Source organism: Budorcas taxicolor, chromosome 7 (assembly GCF_023091745.1).
Source record: "Budorcas taxicolor isolate Tak-1 chromosome 7, Takin1.1, whole genome shotgun sequence".
Classification (NCBI taxonomy): Eukaryota; Metazoa; Chordata; class Mammalia; order Artiodactyla; family Bovidae; genus Budorcas; species Budorcas taxicolor.
This window is the reverse complement of record NC_068916.1, coordinates 11,292,559-11,314,445: the sequence shown is the minus strand read 5'-3', so window position 1 is coordinate 11,314,445 and position 21,887 is coordinate 11,292,559. Positions and strand designations below refer to the sequence as shown.

At 41.1% G+C, this 21,887-nt stretch overlaps 1 protein-coding gene across 1 annotated transcript; it reads right to left on the bottom strand.

The window, feature by feature from the left end:
- Positions 1-1,117: 1,117 nt before the first annotated feature.
- On the bottom strand, positions 1,118-21,655 carry LOC128050468 (adhesion G protein-coupled receptor E2-like). The gene is made up of 15 exons (XM_052642718.1): positions 21,457-21,655; positions 21,148-21,294; positions 19,259-19,393; positions 16,541-16,587; positions 16,368-16,445; positions 15,774-15,951; positions 10,993-11,100; positions 10,588-10,808; positions 10,224-10,403; positions 8,527-8,724; positions 8,020-8,255; positions 2,960-3,026; positions 2,506-2,597; positions 1,347-1,515; positions 1,118-1,261 (listed from the first exon to the last, which is right to left on the bottom strand). Exons 1-15 carry the CDS (start codon positions 21,653-21,655, stop codon positions 1,118-1,120), a joined length of 2,199 nt encoding a protein of 732 aa, XP_052498678.1.
- Between the last annotated feature and the right edge of the window lie 232 nt (positions 21,656-21,887).

Sequence of the window (21,887 nt, the reverse complement as noted above, 5' to 3'; positions counted from 1 at the left end):
GGATACATGTACACCCGTGGCTGACTCATGTCAATGTACAGCAAAAACCACTACAATATTGTAATTAGCCTCCAATTAAAATAAATAAATTAGTTAAAAAATTAAAACTTAATCAGTTGACACTATGAGAGAGTGAAAACATTGAGAGAAAGGGTGGGCTGAAGTCCTTGCACAATTCATATAGACCCCATGGGTCTCACTGTTTTCACCTGTCGAATAGAAACATAGTAATACCTTATCTTCAAGTGGTGATGTGAAGAATATATGAACAGAAAACATGAGAACTGTTTTTGTAAACTCAAAAATACAAATTCTTGGTAAGATTCACACTGCCAGGATCTCTCTATGACCTCTGTGATTTTCTGATATTTTGCATTATTTGTGCGTGTTGCAAATCCCAGGAATGATTACATACTTTTAAAGAAATTCTCCAATCTAATGTAATCCTTATACTTTACTTTTATGACTACATAAACCATGTATTTACTGTTTTCTATATACAGGAGTGGCTTCCCAGGTGGCGCTAGTGGTAAAGAACCCATTTGCCAATGCAGAAAGATTTGGGAGACAAGCATTCAACAACTAGGTTGGGAAGATCCCCTGGAGAAGGGCATAGCAACCCACTCCAGTATTCTTGCCTGGAGAATCCCATAGACAGAGAAACCTGGTAGGCTATGGTCCATAGGGTCAAAAAGAGTCAAACGTGACTGAAGCAATTTAGCACACACACATGCATATAGAGGGGTACTGGGGTTAACATGGGTTAAATGATGGTCCTGTGACTCTGGTTAGCTTGTGCATCTGTGCTTCAGATCCAGAGTTACTGCTTATGGAGCTTAACACAGGACTATTCTCTTCCTTAAGTGTTTGTGCATGAAAAAGTCCATGCTGCACGGACAAAATGGGTGCTCAACCCAGGTGGAGAATAAGAAGATAGTTATGTATGAGAGTCAAGATGAGAATAGAAATGCAATGAGCAGAAGTAAGAGGAAGACATTCTTTCATGACAGAGGAATGTCCTGAGTGAGTTTAATCATAAACCAGTGTGAGTCATCATAGGGTATCATCTTCTTTATACCCAATTGTCCAGTATGATAGGCATATGCTGCTCAATGAATCAATCAGTGATGTGCTCTGGGGCAATGCATGATCTTACTTGACTGTGTTTAGAGGGTTCCGACACGGCCCTGCTGGAGAGTGTGTACTCCTCAGACTCAGTTTTCTTGATCCCTTCGAACCATATCTTGTATTGCTCTTGCACCTGTAGAGACAAAGCATGCTCTGCATCAGCTCACAGACAGAAATGAGGATGAGAAGAGTCCTGGGTAGAAGTAAGACAGTGGTACCTGCTGGCTGAGGAGACAGTACACCAGGAAGATGAAGAAACCTTGAAGGCTGTTGATGATGGTGAAGAAGTAGGCCATGACGTGGGGAGCTGGTCCCACCTGCAGGATTCCCAGACACCATGTACATCCCAAGATAAAGAGCTGAGCTGTGGCTTTAAATGTTAGCATCCTGAGTAGGAGAACAAAAAAGGTTCACGATGCACCCTGACCAACACAATTAAGTCCATCTCTTTTCAACTCAAAGAATGTCTCTGACTCAGTTGTGGCCACTCTGATCTTTACTATGAATGATTATCTAAAAGAAATGCTTTTTGTTTCTGGAATGGCATATTATCTTAGACTGAAGTTGGTAGTGATACTTCATAACGTGGTTTTCAGTAATAGGATGAATATCCGCAGTTTCAATCAACTAATATTACTGTGGATGTTCTGTGCACATGACTTTGTGCTGGCCCTGTGCATTAAAAATAACAAAGGCAAGATTTCTGATTTCACAATCCTTACCACCTAGTGGGAAGACAAATACAAATGGTCAATTATTCTTGTGAAATTGAAGGTCCCTCTGCCCTGGTCCCTCCAATGAAATCCCTATCTTTTCCATCTCCATGAATTGACCCAGAGCATGCTTTGTCAGATGATTCATTCTGTGTAAATGAAAAGAAAGCAAAGGATATCCTTGGCTTCTTAGAAGATATGATATGTGGATAATCAACCTGACTTCACCAGATAGAGCAGGGCAGATGAAGGTAGCAGGATGAATGTGAATAAAGACATGGGCAAGAAAGGGCATGCTGGGGCCTGTGTCAGGTATGTAAGTGATTTATAAGGATATACATATTCTCAGGAATTTTCTCATAGGGTCATGGTGGTAATCCCTGTTTATCAGAACAAAATCAATTTCCTCTGTAGCTAAGATAGTTCCATTCTTGGGTTAGAGATGAATGGAATATTTTTGACTTGGGTATCAGCAACAAAACAGTGTTCGAGCTTCCAAGAAGGGTGGCTGAACTCCTCTTCTCAAGTCCTCCTGAAACCCTGTGAAGGGACATCAGGAACTTGGAACTCTATGTCCTTGCTCCTGGACCATGCTTTTTATGGTGCAGGGTTGGGGAGGTGTGGTGGGGGTAGGGTGGCAATGTGTACTTTTGATCCATTTCACCTAGTCTTCCGGAGAGTGGACACATCACTGTTGAGTGAAGAGAGCTTCTTTTTCACAATCCAAAATGTTATCAGGAAGAAAACTAAATTAATCTGCAGAAACATCACAAGGGATATTAAGTACATCCACATCTGCTAATCCTTCCTGGTGGCTCATCCAACAACTAAATCAGCAGGTAGGAAGGGTTTGTATTTCATAACAGTCATAGAAAACCAGACTGAACACCCAGTAACTCACTTTGCATGGGGATTTACATGTTTAAACACTGAAAGTGCCATGTCTAAGGAAATGCTCCTTCCTGGTTTTAAAATGGAAATTTCCGCATCCCGGGTCCCTCTCATTCCTGAGCTAACTAGAATAATTGGTCACCCTGTCTGTAGCCCTCCTTTTGCGTGTGCTTTTAATTCACCCTCAGCCAGGGAGGAAAGATCCTCTGATGTCATCCATTACTCACAGAGAAGATGGTGCAGACAGGGCCAAGAAATGTCCATACGAATCCTTTTTCTGTGCTGAGCCAGCATCTAAGAGAAGCAGTTCAGAATCAAGAGTATATTAGCCTTTGTGGATAAAGAATTGAGAGACGAATGTATCTCTCATTCCTCAAAGTTTTTCCTGACTCCTTTATTATTATTATTTTTGGTCAGAATATTTCACATAAGATCACCCTTAGCAAATTTCAATACACAACACAATATTAGCTATAGGCACTATGCTCTATAGTAGGCTTCCTAAACTTATTATTTTGCATAATTGAAAGCTTATGTATGTTCTTGATATTAGTAAAGGCCGTGGGTGTATACTTATTCCCAATTTGTCAGGTTATACACATTAATCATGTGCAGCTTTTTTCCAAGTAAATCACAACGTAAAAAAGTGGTTTTAAATAAATATAAACATTTAAAAAAGCCCTAAAAAAAATAAAAAGTCCTCTTAAGTCTTGGCCCTCATATGCTGGCAGAAAAGAATGTACATGTTTAAAAAAAAATCAATAAAAATTAATTTATGGCTTATGAGACAAATATTGAGTCTCTCTTTCTCTATCAGGGTCAGTTCTTGGCTCTGAAGATCCAGTTATGATTAAGAGAGTGATCTCTTTCTTCAAGGAGTTCCTAGCTCTGTAGGCTTGTTGATAGTTAGACAATAGAAACAATCCAAATGATGAAGCTTACGATCAAATATGAGGAGCTGTGGGACATGTAGGTGGATCTGTAACCTAGTCAGACCTGTAGGAGGTTCTGATACTGGGAAGAGTTCCCTGAGAGAATTCTGTTGTGTTTATGATGAGAGGTGAAGGACGCGTAGGTGTAGATAGGATGAAAAAATTGGGGACAGCCAAGAAGAGAGAGAGGGTGATTGAAAGAGAGAGAGAGAGAGAGAGAGAGAGAGAGAGAGAGAGAGAGAGAGAATAACAGTAAGCCTGACACTGCTACGGCAGGGCTCATGTGCATTATACAATTTATTCCTCATGACAACATGGGTAATCAAATGATTACAGATCAGGCATCTGAGGCATAAGGATACAGAGTCAGTAACTGAAGTTCACACTGATAGAAATGATAGAATTGGTGCTTGATCCCAAATAGGAACTGTGTGCGATTTGGGAGGTGTTAGGACCGTGCTAGTTGGATCCACCAGGAAGAACCAAAGAGAGAGCTACACAGACAGAGTTGGCATACTGCAGCCTGTGGTCCACACTGGGCTCCTGTCTGATTTTGGTAATGCATTTTACTGAGTCAGAGTTCACTCATTTTCTTACATCTTTTCTGTGGCTGCTTTTGAACTACAAGGACAGAGGTGAAAAATTGCAACTGAGACTGTTTGACCCACAAAACCAAAATATCTACTACCTGGTGTTTTATAGGGAAAGTTTTCTGACTTTTTTTTTTTTTTTGCTAAACTATCTAGAAAGGCCAGTGATCCAGTAACCATCTGATGCAGGTTGACATCAGTTTTTACCAGCATAAGAATTTGTGGTGAGTTGTTAAGTTGCTAAGTTGCGTCCGACTATTTGTGACCCCATGAACCACAGTGCGCCAGGTTTCCCAGTCTTTCACTATCTCCCTGAGTTTGCTCAAACTCATATCATCTAGTTGGTGATGCTATCCAACAATTTCATCCTTGTCACCCCCTTCTCCTGCCCTCAATCTTCCCAGAAACAGAGTCTTTTCCAATGAGTCAGCTCTTCGCATCAGGTGGCCAAAGTACTGGAGCTTCAGCTTCAGCATCGTCTTCCCAGTGAATGTTCAGTGTTGGTTTCCTTTAAGATTGACTGGTTTGATCTCCTTGCTATCCAAGGCTGTCCCAAGAGTCTTCTACAGCACTACAATTCGACAGCATCAATTTTTGGCATTTAGATTTCTTTATGGTCTAGCATAGGAATTTGTTGTGAATACCAGTGTGCATTTGATCACATCTCTACCACCAACAGCCTAGTTAAAAAATGGCACAGGAATAAAGAGACATTTTCTAAAGAAGTCATAGAGACTATCAGCAGGCACATGAAAAATGTGCAACATCACTAATGTTAGGGAAATGTAAGTCAAAACCACAGTGAGACATTCCAGCACACTTGTTAGAATGGCTCTTATCAAACACACATGTAATAATCACTGTCAGTGAGAATGTGGAAAAAAAGGAACTCATACACTGTTGTTAGAAATGTAAACTGATGCAATCATTATGGAAGACAGTATTGAGACCTTCAAAAACATTAAGAATAGAACTAAATATGTGATCCAGCTATCCCATGCCTGGGTAATTATAAAGACTACAAAAACACTAGCTCAAAATGACGTGCAGACTTTTATGTTCACTGCAGCATTATTTGCAATGGCAAAGATATGGAGGCATACTAAGTGCCTATCAAAGTACAGCCATGCAGTACTACCTAGCCATAAAAATGAGGAAATCTTGCTCTTTGTTATAACATGAATGGATGCTGTGTTTATTATGCTAAGTGAAAGAAGTCAGAAAAAGACAAATACAGTCTGATTTCATTCACACGTGGAATATAACAAACCAATAAACAAACAAAATAAATGAACTACCTAAACCAAACAAATGCCCTCTCCCCATAGATGAAGATAATAGAGTACTGACAGAGGAGAAAAGATGAGTTTGGGGAGAGGTGAAATGGGCAAAGTGGTTCAACTGTATGGTGATGGATGGAAACCTAATTATCAGTGGTAAACAGGTTGTAGGGTATACAAACATAGACATATGTCAGACACATAAAACATGTAGAGTGTTGCAGAACAATATTGACAATATATCAATGGGGAAAAGACAATCTTTTCAGTAAATGGTTCTAGGAAAACTAGACAGCTACATATAAAGGAATGATGTGAAACACTCCCTAACATCATATACAAAAATAAACTCAAAATGCATTAATGACCTAAATGTAAGGCCAGACATTATAAAACTCTTCAGTTCAGTTCAGTTCAGTCACTCAGTCGTGTCCGACTCTTTGTGACCCCATGAATTGTAGTATGCCAGGCCTTCCTGTCCATCACCAACTCCCGGAGTTCACTCAAACTCATGTCCATCGAGTCGGTGATGCCATCCAGCCATTTCATCCTCTGTCATCCCCTTTTCCTCCTGCCCCCAATCCCTCCCAGCATCAGAGTCTTTTCCAATGAGTCAACTCTTCGCATGAGGTGGCCAAAGTACTGGAGTTTCAGCTTTAGCATCATTCCCTCCAAAGAAATCCCAGGGCTGATCTCCTTCAGAATGGACTGGTTGGATCTTCTTGCAGTCCAAGGGACTCTCAAGAGTCTTCTCCAACACCACAGTACAAAAGCATCAATTCTTCGGTGCTCAGCCTTCTTCACAGTCCAACTCTCACATCCATACATGACCACTGGAAAAACCATAGCCTTCACTAGACAGACCTTAGTCGGCAAAGTAATGTCTCTGTTTTTGAATATGCTATCTAGTTGGTCATAACTTTTCTTCCAAGGAGTAAGCGTCTTTTAATTTCATGGCTGCAGTCACCATCTGCAGTGATTTTGGAGCCCCCCAAAATAAAGTCTGACACTATTTCCACTGTTTCTCCATCTATTTCCCATGGAGTGATGGGACCGGATGCCATGATCTTCGTTTTCTGAATGTTGAGCTTTAAGCCAACTTTTTCACTCTCTTCTTTCACTTTCATCAAGAGGCTTTTTAGTTCTTCACTTTCTGCTATAAGGGTGGTGTCATATTCTCTGACATAAATCACAGCAAGATCCTCTAAGACCCACCTCCCAGAGTAATGGAAATAAAAACAGAAATAAACAAGTGACACCTAATTAAACTTAAAAGCTTGTGCCCTTTGAAGGAAGCTATAAGCAAGGTTAAAGGACAGCTTTCAGAATGGGAGAAAATAATAGCAAACAAAGCAACTGACAAAGAATTAATCTCCAAAATATATAAGCAGTTCATGCAGCTCAGTACCAGAAAAATGAACAACTCAAACAGAGAGTAGGCCAAAGACCTAAACAGACATTTATCCATAGAAGACATACAGATGGCTAACAAACACATGAAAAGATGCTCAACATTACTCGTTAGTAGAGAAATGCAAATCAAACCACAATGAGGTATCATTTCACCCTGGTCAGAATGGCCATTATCAAAAAGTCTACAAACAATAAATGCTGGAAAGTGCATAGAGAAAAGCTAATACTTTGGGACTGTTGGTGGGAATGCAAACTGGTACAACCGTTATGGAGAACAGTGTGGAGATTCCTTTAAAACTGGGAATAGACCTGTCATATGATCCAGCAATCTCATTGTTGGGTATATACTCCCCAAGGAAATGAGAACTGAAAGAGACTCATATACCCCAACGTTCATTGCAGCATTATTTACAATTGCTAGGACATGGAAGCAACCTAGATGTCTATCAGCAGATGAGTAGATAAGGAAGATGTACATATACAGAGTGGAATATCACTCAGCTGTAAAAAGAAACTCGTTTGAATCAATTCTAGTGAGGTTGATGAAACGGGAGCCTATTATATACAGAGTGAAGTAAATCAGAAAGAGAAAGACAAATACTGTATATTAATGCCTATATATGAAATTTAGAAAGATGGTAATGGAGATCCTATATGCAGGGCAGCAAAAGAGATACAGATGTAAAGAATAGACTTTTTGGGCTCTGTGGGAGAAGGGGACGATGGGATGACTTGAAAGAATAGCACTGAAACATGTATATTAGCACATGTAAAATAGATGACCAGTGCAAGTTCGATGCAAGCAGCAAGGCACACAAAGCCAGTGCTCTGGTACAACCCAGAGGGAGAGGATGGGGAGGGATGAAGCAGGAGGGTTAAGGATGGGGGGACACATGTACACCTGTAGCTGATTCATGTTGATGTATGGCAAAGCCACCACCACGATATTGTAAAGTAATTATCCTTAAATTAAAATGAATAAATTAAGAAAGACAAAATGGAAGTGCTATGTTGCCTCTATGATGGCCTTAGTCATGCACGAGAAGTTAGGATGGCAGGAATTTGCTTTTACCGTTTGGGTGTTCCATAAAGATGAGGCCTGGATACAGAAGAAATGGCCACAATCACAGCCGGGACTCCGTAGCCCACTGGGAACGTGAGCTTCTTCATGAACCTGTTGACATTGGAGTAGTTGACCACCGTCAGGTTGCGTGCAGTGAGGAAGAGCTGCAGACCCTCCAGCAGCATCCAGGTGAAGGAGGCCAGGTAGAGATAGTGTAAGGCACCTGCGATGATGGCGCACAGCACCTGAGGGAGGAGGAAGGTGGCACCTGGATGGTTTGTCAGGATGGAGCATGGCCCCAGAATTTCTTCTATGACTTGCCACTGGGGATAATTCTGATGTAAATGAATGAATTATCAATTGAATGCTTGCTTTCTAGTTGTGTCAGTACATGTGAATTGGCTACTTATCCATCTGACATTACCTGGAATCCCATTATATTAAGGAGTCCAATGCAGTATGGCCCCATGAACTCAGCATCCCTGGGGCAGGGATATTCTGGGACAGTATACGTACCTTGCTCTCAGTTCTGTTGATGGCTGTCAGGAAGAGCAAGTGGGCCAGGAAGAGGCAGAGCGAGAGCTGCAGGTGGAGCGAGGTGCTGATGTTCTGGATGGCTTTGCACAGCAGGAACGTGAGGGCCGCCAGGAAGAGACACAGCAGAGAGAGGCTCAGTCCCACATAGGTGATCACAGTCAGTGTGAGATCCTCCTCCTGGGACCCAGCAGAGAGATCAGTCATGCTTTCCTGCTGTGGGGTAGTGATCCTTCCACCATTTTTATTTGTAGACATAGAAAAATCAGGAATGGAGGTATTGAGTAGATTATGTTATGGATATGTTTATGGATATGTTATGTTTATGTTATGTTTATGGATAACTTTCTCCCAGTTAAAAAATATAGAAATTTATAGGATCTGAATGATAAAATCTGTGCCTGGAAGGACTGAAGGATAAGAGAGTCCTAATGAAGACCAAGACCTGTATCTCACAAGGGTTTATTTCCCTCTAGACTTAAAGCATGACTAAGCTTCTCAGTTAACTCGATAGGTTCACAAGGCAAGAAACTACATTTTGAACACCATCCTCCATCCCCGTAATGTAATGATCTATGACAAAGTCTCTACCCGTTGTCATGATCCAGGTATCAATTTCCAACTCCCAACTGTGAATTCAGCACAGTTAATCCCTGTAATATTTCTTCATGATTGGCCACTTACAGATTTAGAGCTAATTCTTGGGTAAAAGAGAAAAACTACTATGCTTGGACTTTGGCTGTAGCTTAAAATTGATAGTGTCGGCCTCTTTTGGCATGCATGTGTTCTCAGTCACTCAGGTGTGTCTGACTTTTTGTGACCTCAAGGACTGTAGCCCGCCAAGCTCCTCTGTCCATGGAATTATACAGGACTGGGTTGCCATTTCCTCCTCCAGGGGATCTTCCCAACCCAGGCACTGGACCTGAGTCTCCTGCATCTTCTCAATTGGCAAGTGGATTCTTTACTACTGAGCCACCTGGGAAGCTTGCCTCTTTTTGGAAATCATCCTAAATACCTGAGGACAAGGAAAAAATATCTGCCAATTTCCTTTTAGAATAAGTCTGGGTGAAGAAAGAGAGGGAGAAGACAGAGGGAGGTGCACAAAGGATGAAGAAAATGAATGTTAAAATTTGCAAATTAGGTGCTTCTGGATAAAAAGCAATTGAGTATGGTAGCACCAAGTTTATTTTTGCACCATGTCTCTATGTTTGATTTTGTTTAAGAATGAAATGTTTAAAAACAAATAACCAGCCCTCCAGATGATTCTGATGCACTTTAACATTTGAGAATGTTTGGCTTATTGCATAAAATTAATTTTTGTACTGTATTAAAGTTCCCAAGAGAGGTCCATATGGGAAGAAATGCAGATAGCCCCTGAGAGCTAAACATTGCCACCTGCTGACAGATAGGAAGTCAAGGAGACCTCAGCCCTACCACCACAAGGAACTGAATTGTGCCAAAAATTAGAGGGTTAGAGGAGGACTGCAAACCTCAGATCAGAATGCAGCCCAGGCTGACAGAATGATTTCAGCCCTGGAAGAACCTGAGCAGACATCCCCGCTATACCATGCCAGATCACTGACCTGTGATAATTGGGAGACAGTATTTTTTTTCAGGTTTTACACTTGTGAGAATTTGTTCCACATCAAGATACTGAATGCGGCCCCTCTGAGGGTCACCTGCATATCGTAGTAGGCCATGAGGACAGCAAAGCTGCTGAAGTGGGTGCACTGGCAGGTGGTGCTGTCGTCTCTGCTGTCCATCGTCCTGCAGCCTCTGGTTGCCCAATGGCCACTTCCATTCTGGCCCTGCTCCCAGAAGACACAGTGCACCTTCCCCTTTGTTTCAGGGGTCCTTGACTGTAGAAACAGGAAGTAGGTTTGAGCTGGTGGTTCTGTTGCTCAGAAATGCTAACTCAAATCTAGCTCATGATGGATTTTCCTTGGGATATGATGCACCCATGACAGACATCCCTGAAGTACAAAGGCTGTGCTCAGGACTCAGGTCTCTCCCACACCCACAGCTTCATCCTCCAGGACTCACATGTTTGAAGACAAATTTGACTGGAGAACTGAGGTTCTGTGTGTTACTGTTGCTGATAAAAACGGATATGACATCAGACAGCAGGATAGGGGGAATTTCCTGCAGCAATTCCCCGTGTGCCTCATGTGGAACTACCTGTTCCTCAGCATCCACAATCAGGGGCACTTTATCCAGCAACTTTTCAATCCCAGGTATGGAGACAAGGCCCACCACAATGGGACCTGCAGGACAAGGGCAAGGTTGATACCTTGGGGTATCCATGACTCCTCCTTTAATGAACTATTTCCCTGTGGCCCCACCATTACCTATAGTTTCCTTTAAAGTATACATTTCTGTTTATTGCTTCTTTGAGTATCATATTTCATTTTGAATTTCTAGGGATCTGTACCCTGCCACAACCATTACCTGAGTCATTTAATTCATGCACTGTATCCCAGATCAGTATCATCTTTATGTTATTCTGAATCAAGGTGACATTCTTATCTTCTTTATCCAGTGCCTTCAGTGACATTTCTAAGAGTTGTGAGGGTTATAGAAGGAAGTTAGATTAGTAATTGTGCCTATGATGATACACATACTACCATTATTTGCATACATAAAAATAAATATTTTAATATATTATGTACTGTGTGCTGCCCTTATTTTGTCAATCGTGTCCAAATCTTTGCAACCCCATGGGCAGTAGACTACCAAGCTCCTCTGTCCATGGGGATTCTCCAGGCAGAATACTGGAGTGGGATACCATGCCCTCCTCTAGGAGATCTTCCTAACCCAGGGATCGAGCCCAGGTATCCTGCATTGTAAACTTTGGATTAATATTGGAACCTTTACTGTTGATCCACTAGGGAAGCTCAATAATACTAGTCTCAGTAGCCTATCCCTTCTCCAGGGGATCTTCCCTATGCAGGAATTAAATCAGGGTCTTCTGTATTGCAGGAAGATTCTTTACCAGCTGAGCTACCAGGGAAGCCCCTTAATATATTATATAAATATGTAGATAGTTTATATATTACATAATGTATATTATATGGGCTTCCGTGGTAGCTCAGGAAATAATTGATAAATCAATTTATCATTGATTTACATGATATCTAAATATGATGATTTATATGTATAATCATTTATGTGATTGTGCAAGCATATAAATGATTATATATCATTTTATCAATGATATATAAATAATAATATTTATAATAATGTATATTATAAATAATGATATTATTGTTTTAAGCAATATCATTTGGTACACATAATAGTGGTATATGCATATATCATTTAAATTTACAAAGGATTGTAAGAGAACATTGAGCAATTATTCAACAACATGAAATGCAGCCTAAATAAAATGGCAAAATTCCTAGAGACACAAAATACAAAAAATTGATTTAAGAAAATGGAAAATCAGAGTAATTCAATAACAGATAAATAGATTGAATCAGTATCCAAAACTTTCCAAAATGAAAAGATTAGAACAGATGGCTTCTACAGTGAATGCTCCCAGGCATTCTGGAAAAATTAATACTAATCCTTTGTAAACTTTTCTATAGAATAGAAGAGAAATAGCTCTACCTAAATAGTTCCATGAGACCATCATTATCCCAAGAACAAAACAAGATAATGCATCACAGTAATCCCAATAAATCAATGTCAATTTGAACATAGATACACAAATAGTCAACAAAATACCAGGAAAAATTTTATCCAAGGAAACTTAAGACTTGTATATTGAACTCTACAAAAGACTGTTGAAAGAAGTTAGAAACTCTAAATAAATCATAAGACATCCTGTGTTCATGGATCAGAACCATCATATTAAGATCTCAACAGTCCCCAAAGTGATTTATGGATTCAATGCAATCTGTATCAACATTCTGACATCATTAAATCAATTTTCAGCAGAAATGGAAAGCTCATCCTAAAATCCATAATGGATTGCAAATGACCTGGATAAACAAAGCAATCTTAAAGGGGAAAGACAAATTTGGAGGCATTACAATTTCTGATTTCAAAACTTACTGCCAACCTACAGTATTCAAAACGGTGGGAAATTGCTATATGAATACAGAGAAGTAAAAGAGAACTGAGGATCCAGGAATAAATCCATGCATCTATGGTCAGTTGATTTTCACAAAGGGGTGTCAAGACCATCAATGGGCAAAGAAAAATCTCTTTAGCAATGGTGCTGAGACATCCAGCTTTCCACAAACAAATGAAGGAATTCAGTGACCTACTTCACACAATAAGTTTTAATAAAGAAATGGGTCAGAGACCCATTGGGGTCAAAATGGGTCAAAGATCTACGTTTAAAAGTTAAAACTAGAACAAGTAGGACAAAAACACATGGGTAACTCTTCATGACCTTGGATTTGGAAATGGATTATTAGATATGAAAAAGTATGCAGAAGCAACAAAAGTGCCAATAGATTATATAGACTTCATCAAAATGGAAATATCTATTCATTAAAATGAAAAGACCACAAAAAAGTGAAAAGGTAATCTACAGAATGGGAGAATATATTGGCAAAGACATATCTGATGGGATCTAAATTAAGATCTATGAAGATCTCTTATAGCTTAACAACCGAATGTAAAAAATTGAAATTGAAAAGAAAGAAAAATACTCTAGTAGATGTTTCTGCAATAAAATATAGACAGATTCAACAATGACATGAAAAGATGTTCAACATCTTAGTCACTAGGGAAATGCAGATAGAACCATGATGAGATATCACCTGACACACACTAGAAGGGGTACAAAATATTGTAAAGTTAAAAAAAAATAAAAATAATAAAAAATAAATCCTCCAGAAGGAGGTAACTGCAAAAATAAAAAAACAAAAACTAAAATAAAATAAAAAAGAAAAAGAAGGCAAAATGGAAGTAACGTGTTGCTGAGAATGAGGAAATTGGAACCTTCATACATTGCTGTTGATAATGTTAAATGAAGAAATAGCCACTTTGGAAAACTGTTTGGTGGTTCCTCAAAAAGCTGAAAGTAGAACTACCACATTACCAAGCAATTTTACACCCCATTATGTGCCCAAAAGAACTTTATTCAACAGCTATTCAAACCAAAACTTATGCTACAGGGACTTCCCTGGCAGTACAATGCTTCCAAGACTCCGTGCTTCCAATGCAAGAGACACAGTTTTGGTCTCTGGTCAAGGAATTAAGATCCTACTTCCCATATGCTGTGAGGTGCGGGCAGAAAAGAAACACCACATTCATAGAAGCTTTGGTCACAACAGTTAAAAGTTGGCAGCCAGGAAAAGTCCATCAATGGATGAACGGGTAAACAAAAGGAGGTACATCCATGTACAATACATTAGTATTCAGCCATAAAAGAATGAAATACTGATACGTGCTGCAACATGGATGAACCACGGAAACATTATGCTAGGTGAAAGAAGCTAGACATTCAGGTCATATATTGTTAACTCTATTTATACAAAATTTCCAGCATGGGAAATTCATAGAGACAGAAAACAAATCAGTGGTTGGCAGGGACCAGGGGAACAGAGGATTGAGGAGTGTTTGCTTAGTGGCTACAGTTTTGACCTTGGGAGAGTTGAAGTTATTTTATAAATAGAGGTGATGATTACAACCTTATGATGTGCTAAATGCTACTAGATTTTACACTTTGATTAAAATTGTGAACTTTAGTGTCCTTCAGTGGAGGAATGGGATAAAAAGATGTGGTGATTATGTAGAATAGAATATTAATCTACCACAGCAAAGAATGAAATTCTGCCATTTGTAACATTGTAGATAGACCTAGAGAGTATTATGCTTAGTGAAATAAGCTAGATAGAGAAAGACAAATACTGTATATCATTTCTATGTGAAATATAAAAATAACATAAACCAAGATATGCAAAACAGAAACAGATTCATTGATATTGAAAAGAAACGAGTGGTTACCAAAAGGGAGATGGTAGGGTGTAAGGGCAAGTTAAGGTTATGGGATTAATGAGTGCAAACTGCTATGTTTAAAATAGATAAGCAACAGGGCTATATTGGTTAGGATAAGGAATATAGCCATTGTCCTGTAGGAACTTGTAATGGAGAGTATTCTGTAAAAATACTAAATTACTATGCTATACTCCTGAAACTACTATAAATAAAAATAAAATTTTAAAAATAAATAAATACTTGTGCTAAACAAAACAAATACTCAATTGAAACAGATTATACCTACATGACAAATAACATGAAAAAGTTATGTTATTCCAAATTAAAATTTTTCCCTTTTGTAACCATTTCTATTTTGTCTTAAACTTTTCATTATCGTTATTTTTATGCTCATAATTTATTTACAATGAAAGTATATATTATATACAATTTTATTCATTTATGTTTTTCTTACTGAGGTATAATTGACAGGTATAGTGACTCCATACTTGAATATATTGCAAAACGGTCACCACAAAAACTACCTATTACGGAACATATGTATGGAGAATCCCATGGACAGAGGAGCCTTGCCGTCTACAGTCCATGGGTTGCAGAGTCAGACAAGACTGAGCCACTAACATATGTATGATTTGGAACATCATACAGAGTTCCAAATTTTTCTGTGGTGAGTCCTTTTAAGATGTACTTTCATAGCAATTTAAAATACACAGTACAGTACTATTAACTATAGTTACCATGTTGTACATTCCCATAACTCATTTTTAACTGGAAACTTGTACCTTTTGACTTCTTTGCACCATTTTCTGTACTGCTAACCTGGTCTCTGGCAATCACCAATCTGTTCTCTATGTTGATGACCTTGGTGTTTGTATAGTTTTTTGAAAGTGTTAGTGGCTCAGTCATGTCTGATTCTGCAACCCATGGACTGTAGACGGCAAGGCTCCCTCTGTCCATGGGATTCTCCAGACAACAGTAGTGGAGTGGGTTGCCATTCCCTACTCCAGGGGATCCTCCTGACTCAGCGATCAAGCCCAGGACTCCTGTATTGCAGGCTGACTCTACCATCTGAACCATTAGAGAAGCCAGGGTATTTCTCTTTCTCTGTCTTATTGTTTTTCTTAGCACAATAATTTATTTATTTTTAAAAATTTATTTTTATTTATGAGGTCAACATGAAATACAACCCTGGTCACTGGGCTCTAGTGAGGTTAGGAAAGGAATGAACCAGGAATGAGCAGAACAAGAGCCTGGAGGCTGTTCCAGGTAATTACCTGTGCCTGAAGGTGAACTGAAGTGCAGTGACTCATTGTTCAGGGACTTGCTCAGTCCTCTCAAGACAGTTTCCAGGCCAATGAGCAGGTTAGAGGCCACAAGATGCTGTTCTGAGTTGGGCAGGGTTTCCAGGTCCCGGGGGGCTTCCAGCATTTCATCCACCCCCTGTATGAGGTTCTGCAGAGATAAAGACACAGAGCCAGTAGATCACACACCTGAGAGGTTGTATGAAGACATTACCCACTCACTCACAGAGAACAGAGCTTGGAAACTGTTTGAGTGATAAAGGCAGTGCCAGGTAGGATTCTTTGGGTAGTCTTTGCCCCTGGAATCCAACCATTCAGAGGTCAATATTGTACATGAATGCCAAAGATGACATAAACCCAATATTCAGGAGCTGCAAGATTAAAGGTTTTTAGAAGGTGCACGTGCGAGTCTAACAGTGACTACACATGTCCACACTTCCCACCCACCCTGGGAGAGGCAGGGCCTCAGAGCAGTGCACCATTATGTTGAGGTATCTCCTCCCAGACCAGATTTTCCCACAGCACCTGTGGGAAGCCTCTACCTGCCTCCCTGGGTCCTACCTTTACCTGGACAGTGTCCTCGACAGGGACTGACTCCATGTTTTCACTAAGATTCTGGACTCTGTTGAAGAAGCAGGAGAGCATCTGGGGGGAAGAATATGAGGAGGTTAGAACTTAGGGGAAATAGGTAGGCTATATGGAGGCATTTCCTGTTGCGTGTTGTCTGCTGGGCCACTCACCGTGCTGTTGATACTTGAGGGTGCGGTCCAGGTGTGGATGGAGATCTCTGTAGGGAACAGTACAGTGGATCATTAGGGGTGAGAGCATTTGTGTGTGTGTGTGTGTTGTGAGTGGGATCTGGGGTCAGGTCAGGCCAAGTACCATCCCAGACATTAATCCCTGAATATTTGGTTACTCAGAGTAATAGTTTAAGAAGAACCATGAACATAAGAATGAATAAAAAAGAAGGAACAGAATGCTTGGTCCTGTATATTCCAATTAGGGAACCAAAGACTTTATGGCCGCAGAGGACTCATAACATCATGATGAGTCGGGGCAGCCATCTGGTCCCCCTAGATCAGAGTCCTCATCTCTGGACCTAAGGGTTTCCCTTCTAAGGCGCCAGACCCAGGTGGAAGGTCTGCAATAAGACAGAAAAATATGTAGGAGGGATGCACAACGGAGGGATTCAAGTTTCAATCTCTAACTGGGCATTGAGACTTCTTCCTGTCTTCTTAGATGGTGGCAGTCGCTGGAGACCTGTCTTGAAGGTTGGTGAGATGAGATGGAATTGAGTGCAGGATAGTGGAAATGGGGTGTGAGGAGGGGAGGATATGAGGATTGGGAATTCCTCATCCTGACAAGTGTGCTTCTAGGAAGGAGCTGGGACTAGCAGCCAGATCTCTTCTCCATGTTGCTGCTAAGTCACTTCAGTAGTGTACGACTCTGTGCGACCCCATAGATGGCAGTCCACCTGGCTCCTCCGTCTCTGGGATTCTCCAGGCAAGAACACTGGAGTGGGTTGCCATTTCCTTCTCCAATGCGTGAAAGTGAAAAGTGAAAGTGAAGTCGCTCAGTCCTGTCCGACCCTCAGCGACCCCATGGACTGCAGCCTTCCAGGCTCCCCCGTCTCTGGGATTTTCCAGGCAAGAGTACTGGAGTGGGGTGCCATTGCCTTCTCCGTCTCCATGGTGAGCAGTTTACAAATCTCCATGAGACACACATACAAAGGCATAAAAGAAACTCTGGGAATACCTCTAGAGTGACAGACTGAACATCAGTCAAAGACAAAATCTGATAAAATCTACTTTTATAAAAGATATTAAGTAACACATGGATACTTGGAAAACAAAGATAATTTAAAACATGAAAAAAAAAGGAAGAAAGAAAGTAAATCACTCCTATGTCCATTACACAGATCCCTGGAACTTTCTTTGAATTTTTTTTCTCATCATATTGCACATATTAGGAATATTTTTCTCTAGTAGAAATAAATGTCCATCAAAAACTTTTATCAGTAAACAAGGAATATTTCTTTTAAAAACCATATAATTCTCCCCTACTTTTTAGTATTGTGGTAAAATTCATAAAACATAAAATTTACCATCTTATTAACTTTTTTAGCAATATAATTTCCATTATGATCTTATATTGTTGAAAATAAAGTCTTTAAATTTTAGATCTGGATCTTGGTTCTATGCCTCTACTAAATGTGTGACTTTGGATATATAACTTAAGCTCTTTGGGCCCAAATATGATTATTGAAAAAAAGATTCTGCCCTGAAAAAGTAAAACTCCTAGAATAAAATATGACAGTTGAGCAAACTGGGAGAAGGTGGGGAAAAAAAATCGAAGTGTGCTAGCATCCTGGGTCTGCTGTGAGGATTGATGTGGGAAACCACAGTGGTCAGTGAGGAGGAGTTCCTGGTGAGCTTGAGATAGTGAAAGAGCCTGAGCTTCCTCCTGGGCATTTCTTTAATTCTGTTGGTTCATTTATTTCTCCCCTTTCTTTTTGCCACAAAAATAGTAATAGTGTAACAGTATGAATGATGATAACAGCTCTCATGTGTTGACAATTTTCTCTGCACTAAGGTCCGTGTAGTCAAGGCTATGGTTTTTCCAGTAGTCAGGTATAGATGTGAGAGTTGGACTATAAAGAAAGCTGAGTGCAGAAGCATTGATGCTTTTCAACTGTGGTGTTGGAGAAGACTCTTGAGAGTCCTTTGGACTGCAAGGAGATCCAAGCAGTCCATCCTAAAGATCAGTCCTGGGTGTTTATTGGAAGGACTGATGTTGAAGCTGAAACTCTGATACTTTGGTCACCTGATGCGAAGAGCTGACTCATTGGAAAAGACTGTGATGCTGGGAAAGATTGAGGGCAGGAGGAGAAGGGGACAACAGAAGATGAGATGGTTGGGCAGCATCACTGACTCGATGGACATGGGTTTGGGTAGACTCCGGCATTTGGTGATGGACAGGGAGGCCTGGTGTGCTGCAGTTCATGGGGTCACAAAGAGTTGGACACGACTGAGCAACTGAACTGAACTGAACTGAAACTTTATCTTTTCTTCACTAAGATAAATATTAAATCTAAGTTCATCCATATCGGGAAGGTACGATGACTACTTCTTGTTTACAGACAAGCAAATAATGCACAGAGAGGAGAAACAACTTCCTAAATGTCAAAGAGCCTGTGTCCAAGCTACACTTTGCACCAAGTAGCTCAGCTCTGCTATGTCAGCTCTCAGCCCTCTCTCAACTGATCATGAAGACAAGATTTTCCACTCCCCTCATGCTTTCCTGTGCTGTCACTTTTATGTTACACTTGTTAAAAATACTTCTGAGCTGCTCCCATGACTGAGGGCTCTGGAGGCCCTATTGTGTCCTCTCACAATCTCTATATACCACCCCCAAGCATATACCACCCATAAATTTATGCCACCCCCAAGCCTCTGTACCATCACAAGTCTCTGAGCGGCTGGTGATGACTTCCCCAGTTGAAGACGTGAATCCTGGGATGCAGCGACAGGTGTTGGCATCAACACATTTGGAGTTTGGAGGGCACCACCGAGCACAACGTGTTGTGATAGAGGCTGTGTGGATGAAGATTATGGTCAGAAGACCCAAGAAACTGAGAAAGTCAGCTTCATGCTAGAGACCCAATAGTAGAGGAGGGGAGGAAAGTGTTGAATGGCTCCCACTAGAAGTGAAAAGCCTCAGAAAACTCTGGACATAATGGGGAAGAGTAACAGCTGTTAGTATCCTTAGAGGATACTTTTGCAGAATAAACCTCCTTTCCCCATTTTATTGGTGAGAGGACCCAGACCATGGCATACACTCTTAAGCATATGTCACCAATGGAGCTGGGTGCAGAGACTCACTTTTAAGGTTCTGGACTGCAGTGTTCATTGTCTTCAGCAGTAGTAGATTCAATTCTGCGGCAGAAAGACAGACGACAAAGGGAAGAGAGTTGAGCTCTAATTGCAATCACTATCCTCATGGCCTTTGCCTTCTTACTGGATGGCTCTGGCTCTATAGCCCATTGCTCTCAGCAACATTCCTGAGGCTCCTGTACTTTACTTGGAATCAAGGAATCAACACTTTCCCTCCATTTCGTAGGCCTCTTGAGGGATCAGTCACTGATAGACACAGCCCCTGTGGAGCCTCATGTGCTGCACGTTTGTAGAAAGAATAGTGCTCTCTCATTCATGCTAGCTCAGACTCTAGCTCCATGAAGCTGGTTCAAGACCCATCCCTGAGCCAGGACCCTCAATATGCTTTCAGGAAGGGGTAAGGAGTGTAAAGATGATGCCAGACAGGTCAGAGGCTCCTGGACACTGGGGACCAGACTAGGGATACAATGGGGGTCTACTTCCAGCCATGCAGACTTGGTGTTGTGAGGATTCATTTCTTGTACCCTTGGAAGGCATTTTCCAAACTGAAATGAAATGGTAAGACTCATCATCTGAGTGAGGCCAGCTTTGTGTGAGGGCTGGGTGGCTGAAGAAGGAAGCAGGTGCTGATGGATGAGGAATGGCTGGTGTTTCTTTCTTCCTTGCCCTGGGCATCCAGCTAGGGATGCAAACTTGTGGGCTCCTTCTGCGCAAAGCTCAAGTGGTCTGAGTCAATGTAGGGCCTTTGTTGACCTCCTAAGTAGAGAGTTGGGCTAGGACAATGAAGCCCAGTGACACTCTCTCTTTCCATCTGTGCCAGATGGGAGCCACTTTGAGTATATGTGTTGTGGTTCATGTCATCTACCCATTCTGACATAACATCCTCCCAGGTCCCAGTCATTTGAGTTTCCCATAAGCTTGTTAATTGAAATTATTCGTCAGGGGCATGGTGGATACTTGCATAGTGAAATAGACAAAGGCTGAGTAGCCAAGGAACTGGGTAAGTTTACCCAGGGGAAGGGCTGGCTGGGGAAGATGGGACCACCCTTGAATATCCCCCTTCCAACATTTTAGACAGAGTTCTCAGGTCCATCATTCCAGGAGAGTCTGAAAGGACCCCTAGCTTGCTCACCTCCGTATGGGATCCAGGTGAGAAAGGTCTCATCATGGCAATTAATGATGAAGGGTACAGATAGTGCCCTGGGACTCACTGCATTGGACGTCAACTCCTGAAATGTCTTGAATACCATTTCTCTGTTTATTTTGAGAAAATAAGATGCCAAGTGTCAAGGGGGCATCCAATATTGCCGAAATGACACTCTATGTTGGGTTCTGACCCTTGGGGTTTGGAGAGAGAGGGGATACCAGTGGGTGCTGAGAACAGACCTCTGTGGCCTAGAGTAAGTGGCCAAACTTAATGAATGAGGAAATGAAAGAAATGGGTTCCTTCTTACCAAACGTTTTCTTAGTACACTCATTCTCAAATTCTTTTTGAGAAAGAGTTCTGTTTCCTCTGCACTGACGCTGTGTGTTGTTAAAGTTCTGGCAGTCTACATATATTCCAGAGGACACTTTCCATGATGGTCCACACTTGTTGATGTCTGGAACACAACAGGACAAAAAGTCACCTCTCAAAGGTATGAATTCCATTGTGAATTCACATGGCACTCACATCCATCCTGATCTTGAACTGACTCAACTCCTCATTAGCTCTTGTAGGGTTAGGCTGAACTAGCACCAGTTGCTCCAGAAAGCTCACTTACTGTTCTGCTCATCCCTGCTCTCTGACTGGATCTGCATGTACCTTGATTCAAACACTCTGCTGTGTCTTATGGGGACTGGAAGGGGGTCTGCATCCCTGCTGCAGGCCTTTTGGGGTAGACAGAAAAAATGACTTGGTTCCAGACCATCCTCTTGGTTGCTGTTTGCATCATCAGGGACATGCATTTGAGCTCCAGTCATTCCTAACTGTGAGTGACAGTGACACTGTAGTCTTCCCATGATGCTGAGGAAATGGAGGCAGTCATGACTGGAGGATTGTCCAGAGTGATATCCATCATTTACAGCTGAGGTTAGGGGTAGGTGATCAGGCTCCTACCCATCGATCCCCTCCACCTCCACTTTAGTCATAGCAGTCCTAGTACACCCCATAATCTTCATCAAGCACTCCCTCAGCTCTCATGTTAAGACTTCT